This window comes from Lampris incognitus, chromosome 15, assembly GCF_029633865.1.
Source record: "Lampris incognitus isolate fLamInc1 chromosome 15, fLamInc1.hap2, whole genome shotgun sequence".
Taxonomy (NCBI): Eukaryota; Metazoa; Chordata; class Actinopteri; order Lampriformes; family Lampridae; genus Lampris; species Lampris incognitus.
This window is the reverse complement of record NC_079225.1, coordinates 34,987,228-35,010,444: the sequence shown is the minus strand read 5'-3', so window position 1 is coordinate 35,010,444 and position 23,217 is coordinate 34,987,228. Positions and strand designations below refer to the sequence as shown.

At 43.6% G+C, this 23,217-nt stretch overlaps 1 protein-coding gene across 3 annotated transcripts in view; it reads left to right on the top strand.

Moving 5' to 3' along the window:
* znf512 (zinc finger protein 512) overlaps positions 1–22,881 on the top strand; it is a 29,371-nt gene extending 6,490 nt beyond the window's left edge. For 2 of the 3 annotated variants that reach the window (XM_056294607.1, XM_056294606.1), the window contains 12 exons: positions 229–812; positions 1,421–1,510; positions 4,212–4,334; positions 4,670–4,794; positions 7,022–7,108; positions 9,335–9,433; positions 10,783–10,950; positions 11,785–11,982; positions 14,507–14,608; positions 14,975–15,037; positions 18,551–18,649; positions 18,873–22,881. In XM_056294607.1, coding sequence (XP_056150582.1) covers positions 229–812; positions 1,421–1,510; positions 4,212–4,334; positions 4,670–4,794; positions 7,022–7,108; positions 9,335–9,433; positions 10,783–10,950; positions 11,785–11,982; positions 14,507–14,608; positions 14,975–15,037; positions 18,551–18,649; positions 18,873–19,607 — 2,473 coding nt within the window. In that variant the 3' untranslated portion in view covers positions 19,608–22,881. The remainder of the gene's footprint in view (positions 1–228; positions 813–1,420; positions 1,511–4,211; positions 4,335–4,669; positions 4,795–7,021; positions 7,109–9,334; positions 9,434–10,782; positions 10,951–11,784; positions 11,983–14,506; positions 14,609–14,974; positions 15,038–18,550; positions 18,650–18,872) is intronic. The other variant, XM_056294608.1, reaches the window with a different exon arrangement.
* The last annotated feature ends 336 nt before the right edge of the window (positions 22,882–23,217 follow it).

Below are 23,217 nucleotides of genomic sequence, written 5' to 3'. Positions count from 1 at the left end.
GCAACACTCGCATAACAAAAGTAATTATACTAATAATGAATGGGTAATTATACCTGAACTCATACTTATACCATGTGCTGTGCCATATAACACCTGCCTACATACACCAGTCTCAATCATCGCCAAGCTTTCATCAGCAACACATCAGTTAAATTTAAGATAAACTAGTTTAATACTGGTCTTTGTAATATAAAGATTTTGATTATTTTCTGTTTATTGACCACTCAGGTATGACGACCTCCACAGCGTTTCCGTAGGAACGGCAGAATACCCAACCACGAGCTGTTCTGTGATGTCATCTGGCAGCCTGTCCAATGGGGCAGACCCAGGGTCCTTGGCCCCTCCCACTGCAAGGCTGCCTCCAAGGCTGGTAGCAAAGGATGTCTGGCCTCATGGCCCAGAAGCAGACAGGGAGAGATCCCAGCCTCAGGAGCAACCCTGGAGCCCAAGCCGGGACAGAGGCTCTGAGCAGGCCTGGGCAACGGGCCGAGACAGACCCCAGGAGCAGGCTTGGAACTCAAACAGAAACAGAGGGGGGAACTCTGGTCAAGAGCAGACTTGGATTCCAGCAAGAGATAGGGGCCATACTGGGCCAGATCAAGCCTGGGCCACAAGTCGAGACAGAGGTCCCGAGCAAGCCTGGGCTACTGGTAGAGAGAGAGCCCAGGATCAAGCGTGGAACCCGGGCAGGGATTCAGGGAGAGATAGGGCCCCGTCAGGGTCAGAGCAGGCGTGGAACACAGGCCGAAGCCAAGATCAAGCCTGGAGCACCACTAGCAGAGACCGAGGGCAAGATCAAGTCTGGAGGCCTGGTATGTCCTTATGAGCTGAACTGTATTGTACTATATTTGTTAAAGGGAAAAATCATGACTTTCAACATTATCTCTCTAAAAATGGTGTGGGTATAACATCCCTATTAGAAGCCATAAATACTGAGCAGTTTTCCATGTCTCTGAAATGCCACTGAAATTGTGCAGAGAGGTGTCCACCAATGATGTCTCTGGCGGATAATCTGTCAATGTCAGAAATTACAACCCTTACTTCCTGTAGCCTATTCCTGTGTAGTCCACCAATAAATAGCTACACTGTATAAGAAAATATGAATAACAACACTACATACAGCTGTTGTGACAAATGGCATTGAATGCTGCCGAAATAGTGCAGAAAAGCATCTGCACTTTTCCAGCGGTGTTTCAGGCACACACAGACTCCTCAGTATTATGGCTGCTAATAGAATGTTGCCCCTCCAACATATGTGTGTATAGAGATCATGTTGAAGATCATGACTGTTCCCCTTTAATATTTGTCAAACATCATTTCACTCATATTTTTACATCATGGCTTTGGTAAGATCTGAGTTTGCATGAACCTAATGGTCTTCATGTGAGCACTGTTCTGTAATCCATCTGTCATTTTGAAGACTTGCCTGTGAAGAAGGTCCTAAGGGTGGAGATAGAGCGAGCTCCGCCTGTTATCAACTACCCTCAGGCTCCAGAAGGTAGAGACTCTGGTAAGTCACAAGGTAGTATGATATTCAAGATAATTTTGCACCACTGTACACATTACATAGCTCTAATGTTTGAGTTTGAGTCTGCCACACGTCTTGTAGTTCCTTCACAAATCTCTCTTCTTTGTTAATCCCCTAAAATACAGCCCCCACATGACAAATGGAATAGAAATCATCCCAAATGATCAATTACTAGAAATACAGAAATACATGGCTAAAAGATTGTAGGTAATCACTGTCCTTGGTTTAACAAATGACAACATATTAATGTATTGGGAAGGTTCGCTTTTTTCGGACATATCTATTGGTGTCTGGGAACAGTGCTCAGGAATATGTGAAAACTGTTTCGACATTATGATATGGATCACGGTAACAGCTAAATGAAGATTCATAAACCAATTTCGAAAGAGATCTTTTACATTTTTCCTAAAAATATCATAAAACAGGGTGTCCAGGTGGCATAGCGGTCTATTCAGTTGCCTACCAACACGGGCATCGGTGGTTCGAATCCCCATATTACCTCTGGTTTTGTCGGGCATCCCTGCAGACACAGTTGGCTGTGTCTGCGGGTGGGAAGCCAGATGTGGGTATGTGTCCTGGTCACTGCATTAAGCGCCACCTCTGATTGCTTGGGGCGCCTGTTCAGGGGGGAGGGGGAATAGCATGATCCTCCCACGCACTACGTCCCCCTGGTGAAACTCCTCACTGTCAGGTGAAAAGAAGTGGCTGGCGAATCCACATGTATCAGAGGAGGCATGTGGTAGTCTGCAGCCCTCCCTGGATCAGCAGAGGGGATGGAGCAGCGACCGGGACAGCTCGGGAAGAGTTGAGTAATTGGCCGGATACAACTGGGGAGAAAAAGTGGGAAAAGAAATCCAAAAAAACACAAAACAGAAATATCTGTCCTAATAAACTATTCATTGTGAATCAAAGAAGGTTGAATCACTTCATCTGGATATGTTTATTGACAGATACGTTTCGTCACTCAACTCAGTGACATCTTAGCTGAGTGACGAAATCTATCTGTCAATAAACATTGTATCCAGATGAACTGATTCAACCTTCTTTGATTTTCTTACTTGGATTATTGAGCATCTATCAAGATATTCCTTGTGAATGTACTCATTAGTAAGGAATGTGACAGGAACATGGTGTATCTTTAAATTGAGGCTTTATTAGTCTTAACTATTTTTGCCTTAGCTAGCTAGTTAACGTGTCTTGTCTACCACTGCAACATTAATGCACATAATGTTAAATGAAAAAAATGTGCTAAAAGTTAAAAAAAATTATGTAAGCTTGTTTTGTTTTGGTGGCGCAGTGGTTAGCGCGGTCGCCTCACATTAGGAAAGTCCTGGGTTCGATCCCTGGGGTAGTCCAACCTTGATGGGTCATCCTCTGTGTGGAGTTTGCATATTCTCCCTGTGTCTGCGTGGGTTTCCTCTGGGGTCTTCAGTTTCCTCCCACAGTCCAAAGACATGTAAGTCAGGGGAATTGGCCATACTAAATTGTCCCTAGGGGGTGTGTGTGCGTGCGTGTGCGTGTGTGTGTGTGTGTGTGGGCCCTGTGATGGTCTGGCGGCCTGTCCAGGGTGTCTCCAAGCCTGCCTCCCAGTGATTGCTGGAATAGGCTCCAGCGACCCTGAGAGCAGGATAAGCGGTTCAGATAATGGATGGATGGATGTTTTGTTTTGCACCTGGTTTAGTAAGTGCTTCTGGCCGTCCCAATTTTCTTCCGAACAGACAAGAGAGGGTATTTCAGACTTACATTTTGAACTGTGGGACAGGTCTGAACACTGTAAATTGTAGACTCATAACAATGTCATGAATGTGATGAACTCTGAAACTGAAAAAGCTTTTATTTGCTGCCACCTGCTTATTATTTACTACACCTGTCGACGTGTTTATTTGCGGAAACTGTATTAATAGGTTGACAGGATTGGTAATTTAACGGTGATTGTAATTACCTTATTGTGTATTGGCAATGCACATTACCTGTGGTTCCCTGTTGAATATTTGCAATGCACATTATCTGTTGTTCTCTGCTGCGTATTTGCGATGCGTATTATCCACAAGCATTTCAAAGAAAGTGTCCCTTGAGACAATAAATGTTTTGACAAGCAACTTCCCTTGTCCACTAGAGGGCGACCCCTAATCACTTGGTCGAGCGTAAATGCCGATTATGGTTTGAATTTAGGTTGATAGTTAAGTGACTGTTTGCTTTCCCCAGGGAGGAAGTTAATACCCACAGCCAGTACATGTTACACAGAGCACAGATGGAAATGGATGTACAACAGCATACTTTGACACAGCACCGTTCTCAAATACAGAACAAAAAGCACAAATGTCCACTGACGCACCCACATAATAAACCTACAACATCCACATCAACAATAACAAAACCTCAAGCAATAGAGTAGTTTTTCCTGGTGAAAACCACATTGGGGGAGCTGAAAAGGTTAGGGAGTAAACCATTTCTCGATGCAGGCGTTAACTGGGGCTGCAAGGCCGAACTCTGCAGCTGTGACAACAGGCCCTTCTCCACCTGAGGGTCCTGTAAAGTTCATGGTTTAGTAGGTGATCTGGGTGATTTGGTGCTTTACATTTCAAAAGTGCAGTGAAGGGATTGATTGGGTTGGGAGTAAGGAGACCAAATAAGTATACAGCTATGTGTGAAACAAGTATTTCCTTACCTTGTGCCCTTATAGGCTCAGATTCAGTCAGCTCTGATGCCCCCCAAAGCAGCACAGAACCCATCACGGACCAACCCAGCGAGGATGTCAAGATCCCAATCATCTCCACCAAGAAGGAACTTCCTGTTTACCCTCCAGGTGAAATAGCCCGCTTGAAGGATTTACTATTAAGTATATTAAGAGCTGCATAATCTACTACTACTACTACTACTACTTTTGGCTGTTCCCGTTAGGGGTCGCCACAGCGGATCATCCGTCTCCGTCTCTTAAGAGCTGCATAATCGTCTGACAAGAATGTCCACTTGCTCCCAAGTAGTCTTTTAATGGCCCAGTGTTTCCCCCCCCGTGAGAATGTGAATAAGATGAAGAAATAGGAGTGATAAGCTCTCTTATCCAATCTGTATAAAAAAAGTTTACGAAAAGGTTATTGAAAATAAAATGCATATGGATTGTTGCTGATTGATATCCAACAGGCAGTCCAGAAGAACGTTGGCAGCTCCAGATTATAGCCAAAGGCAGAGTCACCTGTCCCAAATGCAAGAGTGTCAGCAGGAAGACTGTGGAGGGACTGAAGAAACATATGGAGAATTGCCGACTGGTGAGTAATCATGTCAACACCAAACACACAAGTTTGACACACAGAGCAGGGCACAGACAAAGCCAGAGCTCGTGATTCAGTTTCCATTAGGGCCATCCATGCAGTATGTGTACATGTTCATGGTATGGGGTCTACCATGTGATGTTGTGCTGCCCCTTATATTTTCCAGAAGACTTTCTTAGCATATTAGAATTGTGTTCATTTATTTTTTTCTCTATGTCCAGATATAAGCATTGGCTTGAGAGAAATGGGTTTTATGTCAGTAAACTTGCTCAGTTGCACTAGAGAGCAGTTTAGAAAAGAATCGGCAGTGGGGGTCAGTGCATTGCTAGAGCAGGTTGGATGCAGGATTAATACTTACCATGGTGAGGGTGGAATGGCATCAATCCTGTTGGTTATCATGTTTAATGCATGTGGTCCAGCAAGTTAATAGTGTTTCCGCTGATTATTTTTTTTAATGTGGTGGGCCGCCAGAGTAAAATCTTTGCTACCACAGCAACAAAACAAAAAAAACAGGGGGCATCCAGGCAGTGTGGTGGTCTGTTCCGTTGCCTACCAACATGGGGATCGCCGGTTCGAATCCCCATATTACCGCCGGCTTGGTCGGGTGTCCCTACAGATACTATTGGCCGTGTCTGCGGGTGGGAAGCCAAATGTGGGTATGTGTCCTGGTCGCTGCACTAGCACCTCCTCTGTTCTTTTAGAGCACCTGTTTGGGGGGGGGGGGGGGGGGGGGGGCTGGCGGTTTACAGCGTGATCCTCCCACGCGCTACGTTCCCCTGGTGAAACTCCTCACTGTCAGGTGAAAAGAAGCGGCTGGTGACTCCACATGTATTGGAGGAGGCATGTGGTAGTCTGCAGCCCTCCCCGGATCGGCAGAGGGGGTGTAGCAAAGACCGGGACGGCTCGGAAGAGTGGGGTGATCGGCCCTGTGCATAACTGTAGTCCACTGACTTACGGTTTCTACTGCAGCGGTCATACCAGTTTCCTGTTTGTTGGCGTGTGCTATTGACAATGGCACATTTTTCGCAATTCCTGCAAGATTTGCCATGGATAAATGTCAACGACATGCACAGAATTGTCGACAAACTTTCACCTGCACCGACCAGAAAATGGGTAAAAAGTTTCAAGTTGTACATATCAAGTTAGGTCCACAATTATGAGGATGAATCCAGGGATGGACGGACGGTTGCTGCTGGTTGCTGTCATTTCAGTCTGTTAGATCTGCCATGCTGCGTTTGTCATCTGTTTTATGTAGTTGCATCAGTCATCAAACCCATCAAACCCTGCAATTTTTTGTTATATTTGTGGTACTTGTCATCCGGGCAGTTGAAACAAACCCAGCTATGTGGAGATTAGTGGGAGACGCGTAGGAGAAAAATTGCTTTGAAAGCGAACTGTCTGAGGAAGACTGAATATGCTACTACCGAATAAAAAAAATTAATATGACCTATGACTTTGAACTTATTACTGCTAATTATTTTTACTCGTTATTTTCAATTCCTTTATAATTCTTATTCTCAAACTCTTTAAGATATAATCCTAATACATAGTCCTTCTTGCACTTAAAGGCTAATACCACTGAATTTATTCATTCAAATGTGTTGAAAATGTTGAATCGATGTTTCTGCATACAGTTAGTGTTACTATTATTATTACTGCTTACTACTATATAATATTGATTGAGAATCACATATGAGACCAAGATGACCTGCTAAATAGCAATAATAGCAAATTGCAATAGTAAAAAGTTGGGGGGTTTTTTTGCTGGTCAAAAATTTGTCTGGCCAGTCAGTCTTTTCATCTACCAGCCACCTTGGCAGGTAAGCCAAAAAATTCATTTTGGACCCTGGATGGAGGGCAGCTAATACTAGCCATCTTCCAGTCAGTAGCTGAAATACACACTCCTGTCGGTGCCAGGGATCAAACAAGCAATCTTTCGGTTACTGGTCAGCCTCTTTGCCACTAGGCCGCCTGCCACTCAGGGGTCCTGTCCAACCCTCTACCCAAGAGCCATGAGGTAGCCAGTTAAGAGTTTAGGTAGATTATCCTGATTCAGACCTTCAGTATTTGGAGTTTTTCCTGTGTTCCTCTATGGCAGGGGTTGGAAGTTCACCTCCTGCTTAAAGTCCCCTTAAAGGTATCCACATATGGCGCTGTAGGGCACTATCGATGAAAACATCTAACAAATGACCGGTAACATATAACTTTTGTCTGATGTGTTCAGCAACCCTTTACCTGTCAACACTGTGGGAAACAACTCAAGTCATCAACCGGGATGAAGTACCACATCATGGCTGACCACAGCCACTTGGTAAGACTGTTGACTCCACTCTGACCCTCTGCTGTCCCCGTGTTTCTGCTTTTTCTTTACATATTGTTCTTCTTGTTTGAACTCAGACGGACTTATAGTAGCAACACCTCTTAGATGGATTTATTTTTTTCCCAAATTGCTTCAGCAAAAAATTTCATTGAACTCTTGGTAACAATGTTATTGTGAATTATTTTCAGAGTTTAAATTTACTTAGGTTTGGCTTGCCATAGAAGGAAAAATAGTGAGGTCTGTCCTATGGACCTTTTCAGTGGTTTTGCCAATAACTGATTATCTATAATGCATGCCTTTGATTTAATTACTTTTGTTTGCCAAGTAATTTCTTTTTGGTGGATAGATCACACCTCTTACAAAAATAATAGATATTATAGCAGACATAACATGTCATTAAAACTCCCATTGGAAAAGATATAATGCTGTGTTGTATAGAAGTTTACCACATACTATACACAATGTTAAAAGAAATAACGAAGGTGTCCGGGTAGCGTAGCAGTCTATTCCGTTGTCTCCAGCTTGGTCGGGCGTCCCTACAGACACAACAGGCCTTGTCTGCAGGTGGGAAGTCAGATGTGGGTATGTGTCCTGGTCACTACACCAGCGCCTCCTCTGGTTGGTTGGGGCGTTGTTCAGGGGGGAGGGAGAACTGTATTGGAGGAGACATGTGGTAGCCCTTCTTGGATCGGCAGAGAGGGTGGAGCAGCGACCAGGACGGCTCAGAGAGCGGGGTGATTGGCCAGGTTCGATTGGGGAGAAAAGGGGGGGGATCCCCCCCCCCAAAGAAACAACAAAATTCTTAACAGGATTATGATTGTATTGTAGTGGAGGACATAAAAATATGATCCAGTGTGAAAGTTATGAATTTCCGTATAGATAGCCAGTCCATCTGAGGGCATGCACTAAGACATTCTCACTCACATTCACAGCTATGGACTATTTAGAGTGGAGGAGGCCCATTGAAAACAAGAGAGCATGTTAAAACTCAACAGTGTTGGAACTGAACCAAGCGTAATCTTGTTGTTTGACAGCAATGCTATTCATAATACATTTTCGCCAACATCATTCACCCACGTTTAGTCAAGAACCCATACCAGAAAAAGACTCCTAGTGATTTAGATTTCCAATTGGGCAGTACTGCTAAGGTATTATAGTCATGGCACAGGAGACAAAGAAAGTATAATAGGATTACTTTAGGCTCTCATCACAGAAAGTTGAATCAGTTCAAATTTATTGAGAGAGAAACGCTTCATCACTCATCTAAGTGACCTCTTCAGTCTCGACTGACTGCAGGTATCCCCACCCTTAGAAACAATACAGTGGGATAACGACCAAAAACAACGAACGGTTTCATATGCAAATTGCCATGACCATTAACTAGACTTACACTGGCCATGTGTACTATTCACAAAGGATTTGGCAATGTTTGCAATCACAGCATTGTTAGAAGATGTACTTTTACCCCCCACCCCCCTTCAGTTCAGGGATGGTCATTCCCTCTTAACATAGATGGCCTCTTTGACTACCCGTTCAAACCAGTGATCCTCCCTATCCAGGATTTGCACATCCTCATCCTTGAAAGAGTGGCCACTGGCCTGTAGATGGGTGTAGACTGTGGAGTCCACACCTGACGTGTTATGTAGCTCTCCTGTGTTGGGCCAGCATCTATTTGGTTTCCCCGATGTGCAATCCTCCCGGCACTCAACAGGGTACACTATAGTGCTCTGCTTGTGCCGGGGCAGCCGATCCTTGGGGTAGACCATTTTCTGGCACAGCATGTTTTGGAGTTTGAAAGCAACTGCAACACGGTGTTTGGAAAATACGCATCTCAACTGTTCCAACACTCCCGCCACATATGGAATCACCACTGGTTTGCGCTTAGACAACTGGTGTCCTTTTCCTCCCTTCAATCGGCTGGTGCACTGTTTGGGCATCTATATATAAGGAATAATTATCAGTAAAATGAAAAGTAATAGTGGAAAATTGGTAAATATTATGTAAATATTATTACTGCTGTACAGCACACACAGATTCTGTGTTATAGACTGACTGCAGTCTCAGGAGGTTTACATCATGTTAGTTGTAAGTCAATGATGTTTCTGGCAAATTTGTGATATCGGCTAGACAAATAAAACTGACTTGACTTGACTTACAGTTATGAATTAATTTCTCTGTGTTTTTGAATTTACTTTTTCTTTTTTCTTTTTTTCCCAGCCCTCACCAGACGACGCTAGTGGCCTGGATGACCGTGCCATCAAAGACAAACTGCGCAAAATTCTGAAGAGACTTGGCAAATTAAAATGTTCTAAAGAGGTACACTGTTGTCATCTGTGATAAGGCAGACATGACCACTCACCTGAGACACCAGATGAGTGGTCATGTGCACAATTCCTGCAAGTCCCACAATAGCCCTGTCCTTTAAAAGTGTCCTCGAGCATGATGTGAAGCTATGCAAAGCAGAAAAGTGAGTGCTGTAAATATTTTGATTTGGAAACCCTGTGCATTACTCAGAGAGAAACTACCCCATCACTCATCATTTGAAACCTCCTTCTATCAGGCAGGTCAGTTTAGATTTAAAAAAAAAAAAAGGAATCTCTAACTAGCCGTGTAGCCACGTGTACACAACTAGTCCAGTAAATCTATAGAAAGGCTCATACAACCAACTGTTGTGTTGTTATTTTAATATGATTTCACAATAACATTTGATTGGCAGCAGAAGTCATCTTCTGGAGACCAAACAGCAGTCTGCAAATGACCTGCCAACAATTCAAACCCCCCCACTGGCAGCAGCTCCCCAGCGCTTTGTTGTTTCCCATCAGTAAAACTGATTCAGCTCGATCGTCAGCTGTTGCCTGCCACATGCTCTGTTTATCACAGAGGTTTGAGCCTCGGTGTGGTTGGACAATTCCAACCAAACTATCAAGTTTAAGTTCAAGATAAACGTAGTACAAGTTAAATAATATGCACTGGCCAATCAAAATTAATGCACCCTTTCAAAAGATCAAATGTCAGGGGGCGTCTGGGTAGCATGGCAGTCTATTCCATTGCCTATCAACACGGGGATCGCCGGTTTGAATCCCCGTGTTACCTCCAGCTTGGTCGTGTGTCCGTCCAGACACAATTGGCCGTGTCTGCGGGTGGGAAGCCAGATGTGGGTATGTGTCCTGGTCGCTCCACTAGCGCCTCCCCTGGTCGGTCGGGGCGCCTGTTCGGGGGGAGGGGGAACTGGGGGGGAATAGCGTGATCCTCCCATGTGCTATGTCCCCCTGGCGAAACTCCTCACTGTCGGGTGAAAAGAAGCGGCTGGTGACTCCACATGTATCGGAGAAGGCATGTGGTAGTCTGCAGCCCTCCCCCGATCGGCAGAGGGGGTGGAGCAGCGACTGGGATGGCTCGGAAGAGTGGGGTAATTGGCTGGATACAATTGGGGAGAAAAGGCGGGGAAGTCCAAAAAAATAAATAAACGTCAGTGCTCAATAAGTTAACACTGCTTCCTAATACATTTTTAGCATTTTTTTTTATCAAGACACACTATTACAGTTCAAATGGGAAACATAAGCTTACAACAACTTAGTTGACAACTTGTACATTTTCCACATGTATGTATAATTCAAGTGTGTTACTAAGCTCCTCCGCTGTGTGCGCTTGTTTCACAACAACAGGGTTGTAACGCGGGCTTCACCAGCATCATGGGATACTTGTACCACATGAAGAAGTGTGGGAAGGAAGAGTCTGAGCTGGAGAAGCTGCTGCTAAATTGCTCTCACTGTGGGAAGGCCTACAAGTCGAAGGCTGGTCTTGAGTACCACCTCAGATCAGAGCATGCTCCCGTAAGTGTCATCCAAAATACTATAGCTGTTTTTTTAAGTTATAGAGCCACCTTTTTTCCATAATTCACACTTTTATCTTTTCATTTTTGTGTGTTGTATGTTTGACTTCATAATCCACAACAGAAAACAACACTGTGAAACCTTTTTGAACTGTTATTGTTTCTGCTAAAAACCTGAAGGGTATTTTAATACCAATACACTATTCTTTTTTCCGCGGGCTGTCATTCAAATGAATGATTAACATTGTCTAATAAATAATAATAATAATAATCATTACATTTATATAGCTTCCTTTTAAATATATATATATATATATATATATATATAGCTTATTTATATCGCTTTTATATGCTTCTCAGCCTTTTGGCTAAGATCAAGTGTACTAAATAAATCCAACCATTTTGTCTATACTGTACTGTACATTATACATACACTGGTACGCTCTGTCATGTCCATCTACCTCAGGCATGTATGTAAGTAACCTGCTATTATTTCACCTGTATATAGTCAATCCTTGTGTATATGTCTGAAGATTGTTGTGTTGTAGTGTTGTTATTCTGTGTTAAGTACACTGAGAGAGCCATGAAACCAGAGTCAAATTCATTATATGTGCAAATCTACATGGCCAATAAACATGATTCTGATTCAGATCAATACCTCAAATTCACATAACATTTAATTTACTTGATGATGTAATCCACAAAAATTCTCATACTTCATATGTAGAGATCCCAGCATGTCCTAAGGTCAGTAGTTTAGCTGTTAAACCAGCAAATAGAGATTGTTATTTTTCCCTAACAGTTGATATCTCTATAAATTCCTCCCCTCACCTAGACACCCGAGCAGAATGAGGAAGAGGAGGCCCTGAGGGCCCAGCGAGAGGCCAACCCTGAGAGAACAGCTAGCGGCAGAGTACAGCGGGCCTCAGCTCAGGTGGCCAACTTCCACCTGGCCGAGATCGCCAACAATGACCTGCCAAAGGACTGGCCCAAAAGGAAGTTCCAGTCTGACCTGGTGCCTGATGACAAAAAGGTAATGAGGGCACTTGTTTTGTTTTGTTGTTGTTCTTTTTTTTTTTTTAATTCAGGGTCCATACAGTCTCTCTCCCGGCTCTCTAAAAGCTATGGAATATTATAAAGGAAAAATATAGAGATGAGAAAAAAGATAAAGAAAAAAGCTACAGTGGGCAAAATCGTTGCGATGGGCTTTAGGATTTCTGTTGTGTGTGTGTGTGTGTGTGTGTGTGTGTGCGTGCGTGCGTGCGTGCGTGCGTGTGCGTGCGTGCATGTATGCAACAGTTTGTCTCAGTATGCCTGCAATGTGCCTCCGCTGCTTCCGTATCAGTTTTCAACAATCAGTGCCTTCAGATGAACACTTGAAAAACAGAAGTACAAAAATAGTGGTTCATATACAGTATTTGAACTATAGCCTGACTTTAATATCATATACTATAGTGTTAATACACAACTTTTAAATAGAAACTCCAAAAACCATGTTGGTTGTGAAAATCGAGCTAATCATTATGGAGAAGTCACAGAAAAGAAATTGAAAACTATTGGTGAAAAATTGCAAGAACTCTATGCAGAGTCTCCACTAGAAAAGGTATCTACTGTAGAAGGCTCTCATGATATACACTCACTGGCCACTTTATTAGGTACACCTTGCTAGTACCGGGTTGGACCCCCTTTTGCCTTCAGAACTGCCTTAATCCTTCGTGGCATAGATTCAACAAGGTACTGGAAACATTCCTCAGAGAGTTTAGTCCATATTGACATGATAGCATCCCGCAGTTGCTGCAGATTTGTCGGCTGCACATCCATGATGCGAATCTCCCGGTCCACCACATCCCAAAGGTGCTCTATTGGATTGAGATCTGGTGACTGTGGAGGCCATTTGAGTACAGTGAACTCATTGTCATGTTCAAGAAACCAGTCTGAGATGATTCGAGCTTTATGACATGGCGCGTTATCCTGCTGGAAGTAGCCATCAGAAGATGGGAACACTGTGGTCATAAAGAAATGGACATGGTCAGCAACAATACTCAGGTAGGCTGTGGCATTGACATGATGCTCAATTGGTACTAAGGGGCCCAAAGTGTGCCAAGAAAATATCCCCCACACCATTACACCACCACCACCAGCCTGAACCGTTGATACAAGGCAGGATGGATCCATGCTTTCATGTTGTTGATGCCAAATTCTGACCCTACCATCCGAATGTCGCAGCAGAAATCGAGACTCATCAGACCAGGCAACGTTTTTCCAGTCTTCTATTGTCCAATTTTGGTGAGCCTGTGCGAATTGTAGCCTCAGTTTCCTGTTCTTAGCTGACAGGAGTGGCACCCGGTGTGGTCTTCTGCTGCTGTCGCCCATCTGCCTCAAGGTTCGACGTGTTGTGCGTTCAGAGATGCTCTTCTGCATACCTCGGTTGTAATGAGTGGTTATTTGAGTTACTGTTGCCTTTCTATCAGCTCGAACCAGTCTGGCAATTCTCCTCTGACCTCTGGCATCAACAAGGCATTTTCGCCCACAGAACTGCCGCTCACTGGATATTTTCTCTTTTTCGGACCATTCTCTGTAAACCCTAGAGATGGTTGTGCGTGAAAATCCCAGTAGATCAGCAGTTTCTGAAATACTCAGACCAGCCCGTCTGGCACCAACAACCATGCCACGTTCAAAGTCACTTAAATCACCTTTCTTCCCCATTCTGATGCTCGGTTTGAACTGCAGCAGATCGTCTTGACCATGTCTACATGCCTAAATGCATTGAGTTGCTGCCATGTGATTGGCTGATTAGAAATTTGCGTTAACGAGCAGTTGGACAGGTGTGCCTAATAAAGTGGCCGGTGAGTGTACATCTTACACAGCAATACATTTTGGGAAGCTTCAGTCTCTATTTAATAGTTAAATGGAGGGTGTCCGGGTACTGCAGCGGTCTCTTCCATTGCCTACCAACACGGGGATTGCCAGTTCGAATCCCCGTGTTAACTCTTGCTTGCTTGGTCGTGCGTCCCTACAAACACAATTGGCCATATCTGCAGGTGGGTAGCCGGATGTGGGTATGTGTCCTGGTCGCTGCTCTGGCGCCTCCTCTGGGTTGGTCGGGGCACCTGTTCAGGGGGGAGGGGGAACTAGGGGGAATAGCGTGATCCTCCCATGTGCTATGTCCCACGTGCTATGTCCCCCTGGCGAAACTCCTCACTGTCAGGTGAAAAGCAGCTGGCGACTCCATATGTATCGGAGGAAGCATGTGGTAGTCTGCAGCCCTCCCCGGCTTAGAAGAGTGGGGTAATTGGCTGGATACAATTGGAGAGAAAAGGGGGGGGGTAATCCCCCCCCCCGAAAAAAAAATAATGAAGTGGAGAGAGGCAGAAAACATTTGAGGGAGAGTAAAGTTGGATGACTTGTGGCATATGTCCTACTCCAGATTGGAACCCAGTACATCACAGTTGGACCTCAGCCTTAATGGTATGTGCTGAACTGGTTGAGCCACCCAGGTGCTCATATATACCATTCTTGTGTTGAAGCCTTCTTTTCTGTGTTGTTCTTCTCCCTAGTTGAAATACTCACGGCCGGGCCTGCCTGCTTTTAGCCAAGAGGTGCTCAGGAAGTGGAAGAATGAGGTGAAACTGCAGAAGAAAGTCCAGTGCCCCAATGAGGTATAAAATAAAAGAGGCATTTGCAAAAATAGAGAAACATATTACTCAGCTAACCTTGGGTTGAATCCTTTTGTTGCAGGACTACCCCTTAAATTTTTATGCATGATGATGCGCACACACACACACACACGCATGCACGCACACACATAAACATAAAGGTAATCCCTCATAGCATGAAAATTAACTGCATTTTGTTGCTTTGTTGATGTTTTATTGCTGTTAATAGCACAAAATAAATGTTTCTGTTTTTGTATGGGTTAGTTTCCAAAGGAAGAATCTTTTGTCTTTCTCAGTTGAACACAACATTTAATGTATGAGGTGTTAGCTGTTCCATTAGCCTGTGTGTGTAACTGTATCTTTCTACAGGGCTGTGGCTGCACCTACACCAGTGTGTCTGGACTGAAGGCTCATTTAGGACTCTGTACAAGGGTGAGACAAATTATCTATTTGCTCAGAACCACAATCATATTCACTTCCTGTCAAGTACACTAAATGTTATGGGGAAGGTTTTGTTAGATGTGTTTAGACATTGATGCCACTTGTAATATTGTACATTCTGATACAAATGGAACACAATATCTCATACAGTTCAAGCAGACAATGCAAGACACATTCTAGGTTGTATCACTGTACAATTTGTGGATTTTAACTACGAAGTTATGAAAATAAATATTTTGAAAATATTTTGAAACTAGTGAGTCGTCATCATACGGGGTTTGCACTTGAGCATATTCCAACAATAAGAGAAAGATTAACATGCTGTATATGTACAAATCTGGGGGTTAATGTCCTCAGTAAGTGGTGTAAATGCAGTATATGTGCTACTTAAAACCAATAATACAATCTTTTACTGTATTAACTATACAGTGACTGAGAATGAACACTCGACTAATTTTGGGGCTGGATACTAGCAGCAAAAAATAAATGTCCTGCAGGGCAAAGAGGGCCATTTTTAATCTTGATAAAGTAGTAATTTAAGGCCCCATGAAATGAAAAATTTATTTTCATTCTTGTTACCTATTTTATCTGTGCTTAATTTACATCAATTTGGCATCCGGGTAGAATAGCGGTCTGTTCTGTTGCCTACCAATATGATGATCACTGGTTCAAATCCCCATGTTACCTCCAGCTTGGTTGGGCGTCCCTACAGACACAATTGGCCGTGTCTGCAGGTGGGAAGCTGGATGTGAGTATGTGTCCTGAGCGCTGCACTACCGCCTCCTCTGGTCGGTCAGGGCGCCTGTCGGGGGAGGGGGAACTGGGGTGAATAGCGTGATCCTCCCATGCGTTACGTCCCTCTGGCGAAACTCCTCACTGTGAGGTGAAAAGAAGCGGCTAGTGACTCCACATGTATCGGAGGAGGCATGTGGTATTCTGCAGCCCTCCCCAGATTGGCCAAGGGAGTGGCACAGTGACCGGGATGGCTCAGAAGGGTGGGGTAATTGGCTGGATACAATTGGGGAGAAAAATGGGGGAAAATCAATTTAACACTGCTCTATAAATAGCCCCAAAAAAATTCCGTTTTATTTTTGTGTTTTTAAGAATCATGTTTTTCTCTTTCAGACAAATACAATGATTTGTATTTTTTTTTACGATGTCATCCTGCACTTTTGGGTGTACACTAACAAAAATACTCACCGAGTGAGATTGAGAGAAGATGAGTGATCTTCTACCACTAAATTAAAACCGGGCAATAGCTTATCGACGTCCACATTCTTCTAAAATTGCTCAGCGTTTATTGGCTGTCAGTCACATCAGACTCCCTCATCTCACAAAATCCCACCCAAACATTTTTCTCATTCGGGAATGTGTCAAATTACAGAAGTTTACTGTGATCCAAATGCTTTTTTTATGGGACATAAAGCTTATTCTGGTGTATAATATAATAATAATAATAATCATACATTTTATTTGTGGGTGCCTTTCAGAGCGCCCAAGGACACCTTATGATCAGCTGAATGCCCAAATTGTAAATGTGTAGAATGGCAGTACTAACTAGTAAGAGGTAAGAGTTGTAGGTTCACAGATAGCTCTACTCTTGTACAGTTGCCAGAGAAAAAGTCTATCTAAACTTCTCCATGAACTGTTTGAAGGTTCAGATTGTAGTGAGATAATTGAATTGAATTACTTTAATTTCCCACCTTAGTGAAGTTTGAATGATGTAGGACATATTTGGGTGGAGGGAGGTTTCTGGTTGAAGATGGATGGTTCCAGATAAGGATCTTTCAGTACTGTAGGATTTTGGGGGGTTGGGGTTTGTTGTCTGAAGAAGAGAGAAAAAGTTTGGTTTCCAGATTGAAGGACATTGGGGGGAGGGGTGTTTCTTGCTGTTGGAGATGACTGTTGCCTGAAGAGAAGAGGGTGGAGTTTCCTTGGTCTGTAGAGAGTAGGACATTGAGGGGGTTGATGAAAGTTTTTGGCTATTGTAGGGGGTTGGTCACCAACCTTTGGTGTCTCAAAAAGGCTTTACTTAAGAGGAGAGAAGATATTGTCTCTGTAGGGCAGATGGGGGAGGGGTAAAGGATTGCAGAGTGTGGAGAAGTTGGGGGGGGGGGGTTTGCAGGACCTTCAAGAAGGAGTTTGTGATTGTTGAAAGTGAAGGAAGTGAGAGCCTTTTCTTGTGGCTTGTGAGTCCAAACATACACTCTAAAATGTTTCTTACTTAGAAATTTGTTCCCTGGTGTGGTATTAGACTGTTACTTGGGGCACTGATGGCAATATTGAGCTGTTGACCTGCTCCTTGATATTTCAGTGAGTTTTGTGGCTCTAATGGACTATGGTAATTTCTTGCTATTGGAGATGATTGTTGCCTGAAGAGAGGAGGGAGGAGCATCTTTGGTCTGAAGCCAAGAAAAACATTTAGGGGGTGGAGGAAGGTTTTTGACTGTTGCTGGGGGTTGGTCACCCACTGTTTCTCAGAAGGTCATTAGTTTAAGTACTGAATAGGAGAGACAACATTGTCTCTGTAGGGAAGATGGGGGAAGAATGTGGAAAGGTTGGTAGGGGGTTTTGTAGAAACTGCAGGAAGGATCTTGACATTGTTGAAAGTGTGGAAGAAGTGAGGGCATTTTCTTATGTTCTGTGAGTCAAGTGACACCTGTAATGTACCAGAATTGTTGCAGAGAAACTAGTTCCCTGGTGTGGCATTATACTGTTGCTTGGGGTCCTGATGGCCATATTGAGCTGTTGGCCTGCTCCTTGATAATGAGTCTTGTGGTCCTAAAAGACTATGGCTTAACATGTTGTATTTGATAATGGTTTTCTCTTGATGGAAGAAAGATATACAGGAGCCAAACATGTTATTGTAAAGCATTTTACATGTTTCAGATGAACTAGTTTGTACAACTCATCATCCAACCATGTCATACAACATTCATAGCATTTACAAATTGCTCAGCTCGAAGGTGGGGCGAGAAACTGTCCATCATAGAGAGAGGGGGGATTGAAAACAGTAAGTCTTTGTGATCACTATGCGAAGAGTCAAAAGAAATGCAGATAAAGGTAAAAACTCTCAAGAGAGTTTTTCCTTGAAGCTATTCATTGTGAGGGGTGAGCCCTCAACGGTTGATACTTTGGTGAAGAATGAATGGATAGAATTTGCAAACCACATGAAAACCTGCCAATTTTTACATCCAAGCACACTTAGCCAATTGCTACAGAAAATGTGCGTAGACCAGAATGTCGGTGAAATTCTTCATTTGAAGCATGTAGTAGCAGCTCTTGTCAAATTTACCTCTGGCCCCCCATTATGGCAACACCAAAGTAATCCAGTATGAAAACATTCAAAAAAGCAATTAAACATCTCATTCTGCCTTTCACACAGATGTACTCGCTTGCACACACACATGCACACATATCATTTTGGGTGCATATAGCAACGTGTAGAATAAGGGTGCATTGGGTGCTTCAGCTTATTCTTTTTGCTTTTTGCTGTTACTGCAGGGTGACTTTGAGGCAGGAAAATACAGGTGTCTGATCTGCAGCAAAGAGTTTAACTCAGAGAGTGGAGTGAAATACCACATCAATTCTGTCCACTCACAGGTAATGATGCTCTTTACAAGTCTTACACGTAATTTCTTTATAATTATAATAATGATTTTTTCCATGCACATAAACATAGTTGACATTGTACTAAAAACAAAGCAGCAGTTCATTAATCAAATTTATTTTCTCGAACCCAAGTCTCTGTAAAAGAAGCACCCCGTTCAAAAAGTGCTTGACATTTTCTTCCATTGATTTTTTTTTTTCTTTGCTGTCCTAACAGGAATGGTTCGTGACGAACAAAAAAGCCTCCAAGAAGTTTGAAAAGTTCCTCAGGAGCCAGCCCAAGGAGTGTGTCCACAGTGTGGATAAGCAGATCATCGAACAGTACCACCAACACCACCTCCACCATCTCCAACATCATCAGCAACATACCCACCACCACCACCAACATCACCAGCACACGCACCAGCTCCATCACCAAAACCTCCAGCAACCCCTACAGCCTTTGCATCACCTCCAGCACCAAGCCCAGCTGCTCCACCTGGAGCACCAGCAACACCTTCCACCTCAGATAGAACCCCAGCAGCAGCCACTCCTCCATTATACCCCTCTGGAGCAACCTGCGGGGCCTATATGGGTGGAAATGGAGCGGAGGGGAGCTGGCATGGGAGCAGACCAAGGCCAGATGGAAGAAATGGGGATGCCCGCTATGGACAAACCTGGAGGGGAGAGCAGCGGAGCGGTAGAGAGCAAAAGGAGGGAGAAGGGGGAGCGAGGAGGGGACAGGGGAAAGGCAGACGGGAAGAGGAAAGATTGCTTTGCCTATAGCGGTGGGGGCGGGAGTGGTGGCAGCAGCAGCAGTAGCAGCAGCAGCAGTAACACGGGCAGCTCGTCCAGCGAATCCGAGGTGGAGCAGCAGGACAGGCAGAGACAGATCAACCAATGGAATCTGAAAAGGCCCGGCGTCATGGAGGTTAACCCTGAGGTTGCTAAACGACAGAGGAACAACACCTGAAAGGATCCTTAGGTCTGTAAGCAACCAAAAAAAAATAGAAAAATAATAGAGCGTCGAAAATTAGTCACCCGGGGACTTCACTTTCTATACCCTTCTCCTTAATCTTCTCCCATGCCAGAAATGATTTCAAAGCTAATACACTGATGACCAAAAAAAAACAAAAACAACAGTTGGGTGTCCATCCATCCACCAATTAGTTTAATCTAGCAGAGAAAAACAAACTTGTGTGTTCTACATATTAAACAAGACCTTGGGGGGGGGGATATGAGTGTACATCTTTAGATGACAGAGCTCCAGTTTGTAAATTGTGAAGGTTTCGAGCATTTAGGTCATGGCCTGAAGGCTTCAAAGTGGGTACAAGACTGTACAGCCCTGGTCCACAGCGCCCATGTCTTTCCTAACCTGGTTGCCAGTGCACAGGCCTGGGAAATGTAGTATACTGTTTGTGTGTGTAACTATAAAACAGAGATTTTTTTTTTTTGGCAACCTTCATGTGTCTTATTCTCTAAACAAGTGTAATATCCTGTATTTTTTTTGTCTGACTTATTTACTTTCAGGACAACAATTTTACTTTAACCTTAAAGGATGCTATCATATTTTGGAGTGTTATACTTGTCTAGTTGCTCGCTGTTTGAAAAGACTGTGCCTCTTAAGTACGATCTACAGTATCTACCTTTCATACCCTCGACATCCAGGCCCCTTCCAGGGTATCCCCCCCCTTTTTCTCCCCAATTGTATCCAGCTAATTACACCCCTCTTCCAAGCCACCCCAGTCACTGCTCCACCCCCTCTGCCGATCCAGGGAGGGCTGCAGACTACCACATGCCTCCCCCAATACACATGGAGTTGCCAGCCGCTTCTTTTCACCTGACAGCACGGAGTTTCGCCAGGGGGACGTAGCGCGTGGGAGGATCTTGCTATTTCCCCCAGTTTCCCCTCCCCCCCAAACAGACACCCCAACTGACCAGGGGAGGCGCTAGTGCAGTGACGAGGACACATACCCACATCTGCCTTCCCACCTGCAGACACAGCCAATTGTGTCTGTAGGAACGCCCAACCAAGCCGGAGGTAACACGGGGACTTGATCCGGCAATCTCCGTGTTAGACGGCAACGAAATAGACCGCCATGACACCCGGACGCCCCCTTCCAGGGTATTTTAACACATCTGACTGCCCCTTTGTGGGTATTGGGAGGAATAATTTGAAAAGTAGGAAGTGTTCGGTTTTCATTTGAGTCAATGGGAATGATCAGTTCAGCCAACTTTCGATTCCACAACCCAGACCATCTTCTCTCTCCTCTCCCTGCTTGTTGTCTTTTCCTTTCCTTCCTTGCTGACATTGTCCTCAGTGGGGTTTTGATGCGGTTTCATGTTAGGTTTTATTCTGGAGGGCTTTTTTTTTTTTGATGCCCTTTTGCATAGGAAAACTGCATGACAGCATGCATCAAGTTCTCCCTTGCGCACAAGCAGTCTTCATTCCCAGTGGGCTTTAACTTGGTGTTAGTTCCCTCAGATGGAGCAAAGCTAAAATGCCAAGCATTTAAAATCGTGGAAGGGGCCTCTTCTGTGTCTGTTCATATTCTGCCTGGCGGACCTCCATCTGCCTCTCACAGCATATTTAACCAATAGCATGTAAAGTTTATGTATTCTGCATTTTGTATCTTTGATATAGTGTTGTACGGTTATGGATGGTTGTCAGTTCGATGTTTGTGATGTTCAACACCAGTTTAGTTTGTTTTTGTGTAGTTGAGCCGGATAAAGAAGCGGTTGTCGTCTTTTCCTGCATTTTATTTGATCAGCTTCTCCGCATCCATGAATGTATTTTGTTTTCCCTTCTCACGCATCGACTTTTCTTTGGCCATGCACTTCTGTTAAACCAATTTTTTAGGGGGGGGAAGTGTAAATTAATATATATCATAAGATTTGGTTTTATTTGAGATATAGATATACCGACGATAAATCTTCAGCTTTGTAAAATGTTCCATGGCAAAATATATTCGGTTATTGTGTGAAAAAATGTTTGATTTTGTTTAAAGTGCATTATACTTCATTGCCCTCCATCAGATGCCTTTTTGGAACAGAAACCTGTGTCGTATAAGCCGCCCGTCGGAAGTATTCAAGAAGCATGATGATGGCCTGATGACAAGAAAAACCAACAACTTTTTTTTCTTTCTTTTTTTTTATAATAGTTTTCATTTACAAAGGATGTCTGGTGCTACAGCGATCACCTCATGAATCAAATCCAGTTGATGTCATGAAAATTTGAGCTATTTTGCTAAATGCTGAAGCTTGCTGCTGAAACACTCCCCAGGTCAATGCTTGTGACCAAAACCAGAGGCGTCGTGCATGCACTTGCTCCGCATCCGCAGATTTCACAATTATGGGCCAATTTCAGAAGGTGTCATTGATCCTGTATCAATGCTGTCTTGGTCTTGTTTTGTTTGGTTTTAGTTTGTTGTTGTTTTTTTGGGTGGGGGGGTGGCAGGTGTGTATTTACTGTTCCCTCAAATTTTTTGTTTTTATTTTTTTTTATTTTTTATATTTTTTTTTAGCAGACAAGGCTGACCAGGACCCACTCCTTATTTATGGAATTCTATTTTGGTGAAAAAGAAAAAAATACTTTTTTTTTTATCCTTTACAGAGACACATTTTTGTATCTTTCCACCAACTGGTAATTTGTCTTCTAGAAATTTTTTTTAAAAAGAGAGAGAGTCATGCTCTTTTCACCAAATGCGAGTTATTCCTGGCCTGGATGCCCTCAGCCCATGTGTGGATAAGCCTGTTAGCTTTCGTTGCAGATGGACAAGGCGTCATCGGTGGGCCGTGTGCGTGCTGCACAGGTCTGAGCGTGAAACGTGGATGGCCACGGGGAAGCTTTTGAAAAGCACAGGAGCTCCGTGACTAGAGACTCGAGTCACATCACAAACAAAACACATTCACCATGTAACTTGTTACCATTTGTGCCATCCATATTTCTCATATCTCAAGCTATACTCAGACTATGTGCAGTCTCGGGGCAGAGTTGAATGAAGGACGGATTAGTAACCACCATCCATTTGCAGAACGGAAAGGAGAATGGATTTCAGATGCACTTAATATCGCAGTTGTGTGGGACAAAAACACATAATTCAATGGAAAAGTTGTTAGCCAACCACACATTCGTTACTTGTATATTTAATGCATTATTACTTGTTACCTGGTTTTTTAGAGGTTATGTGCTGCTATTTGTTAGTACCAGCAGTGTTATAACAACAGAAAATAAAAAATACTATTAAGTCATGCTCATTTTGGACTCTTTGCCTTCTCCTAAGCTTCTTCTTTTCTTTTTCTTTTTTTTTCTTTTTTTGTCTTTGACCAGATAATTTATACAATTGTATTAGAAATTAGACTGACTATGCAGTTTTGTCACCTTGGCCAACTCCAGAAAAGTAGAGTCTAGCCCCTCTCCAGGAATTTGGTACCAGAGCCCATGCTGTCTTGAGGTGAGCCCAACTATATCTAGTTAGTAATGCTGCACCTCCCGCACCAGCTCAGGCTCCTTCCCTGCCAGAGGGGGGACATTCCATGCCCCGAGGACCAGTCTGTGATAACAGAGTCAGCACACCCTGGTC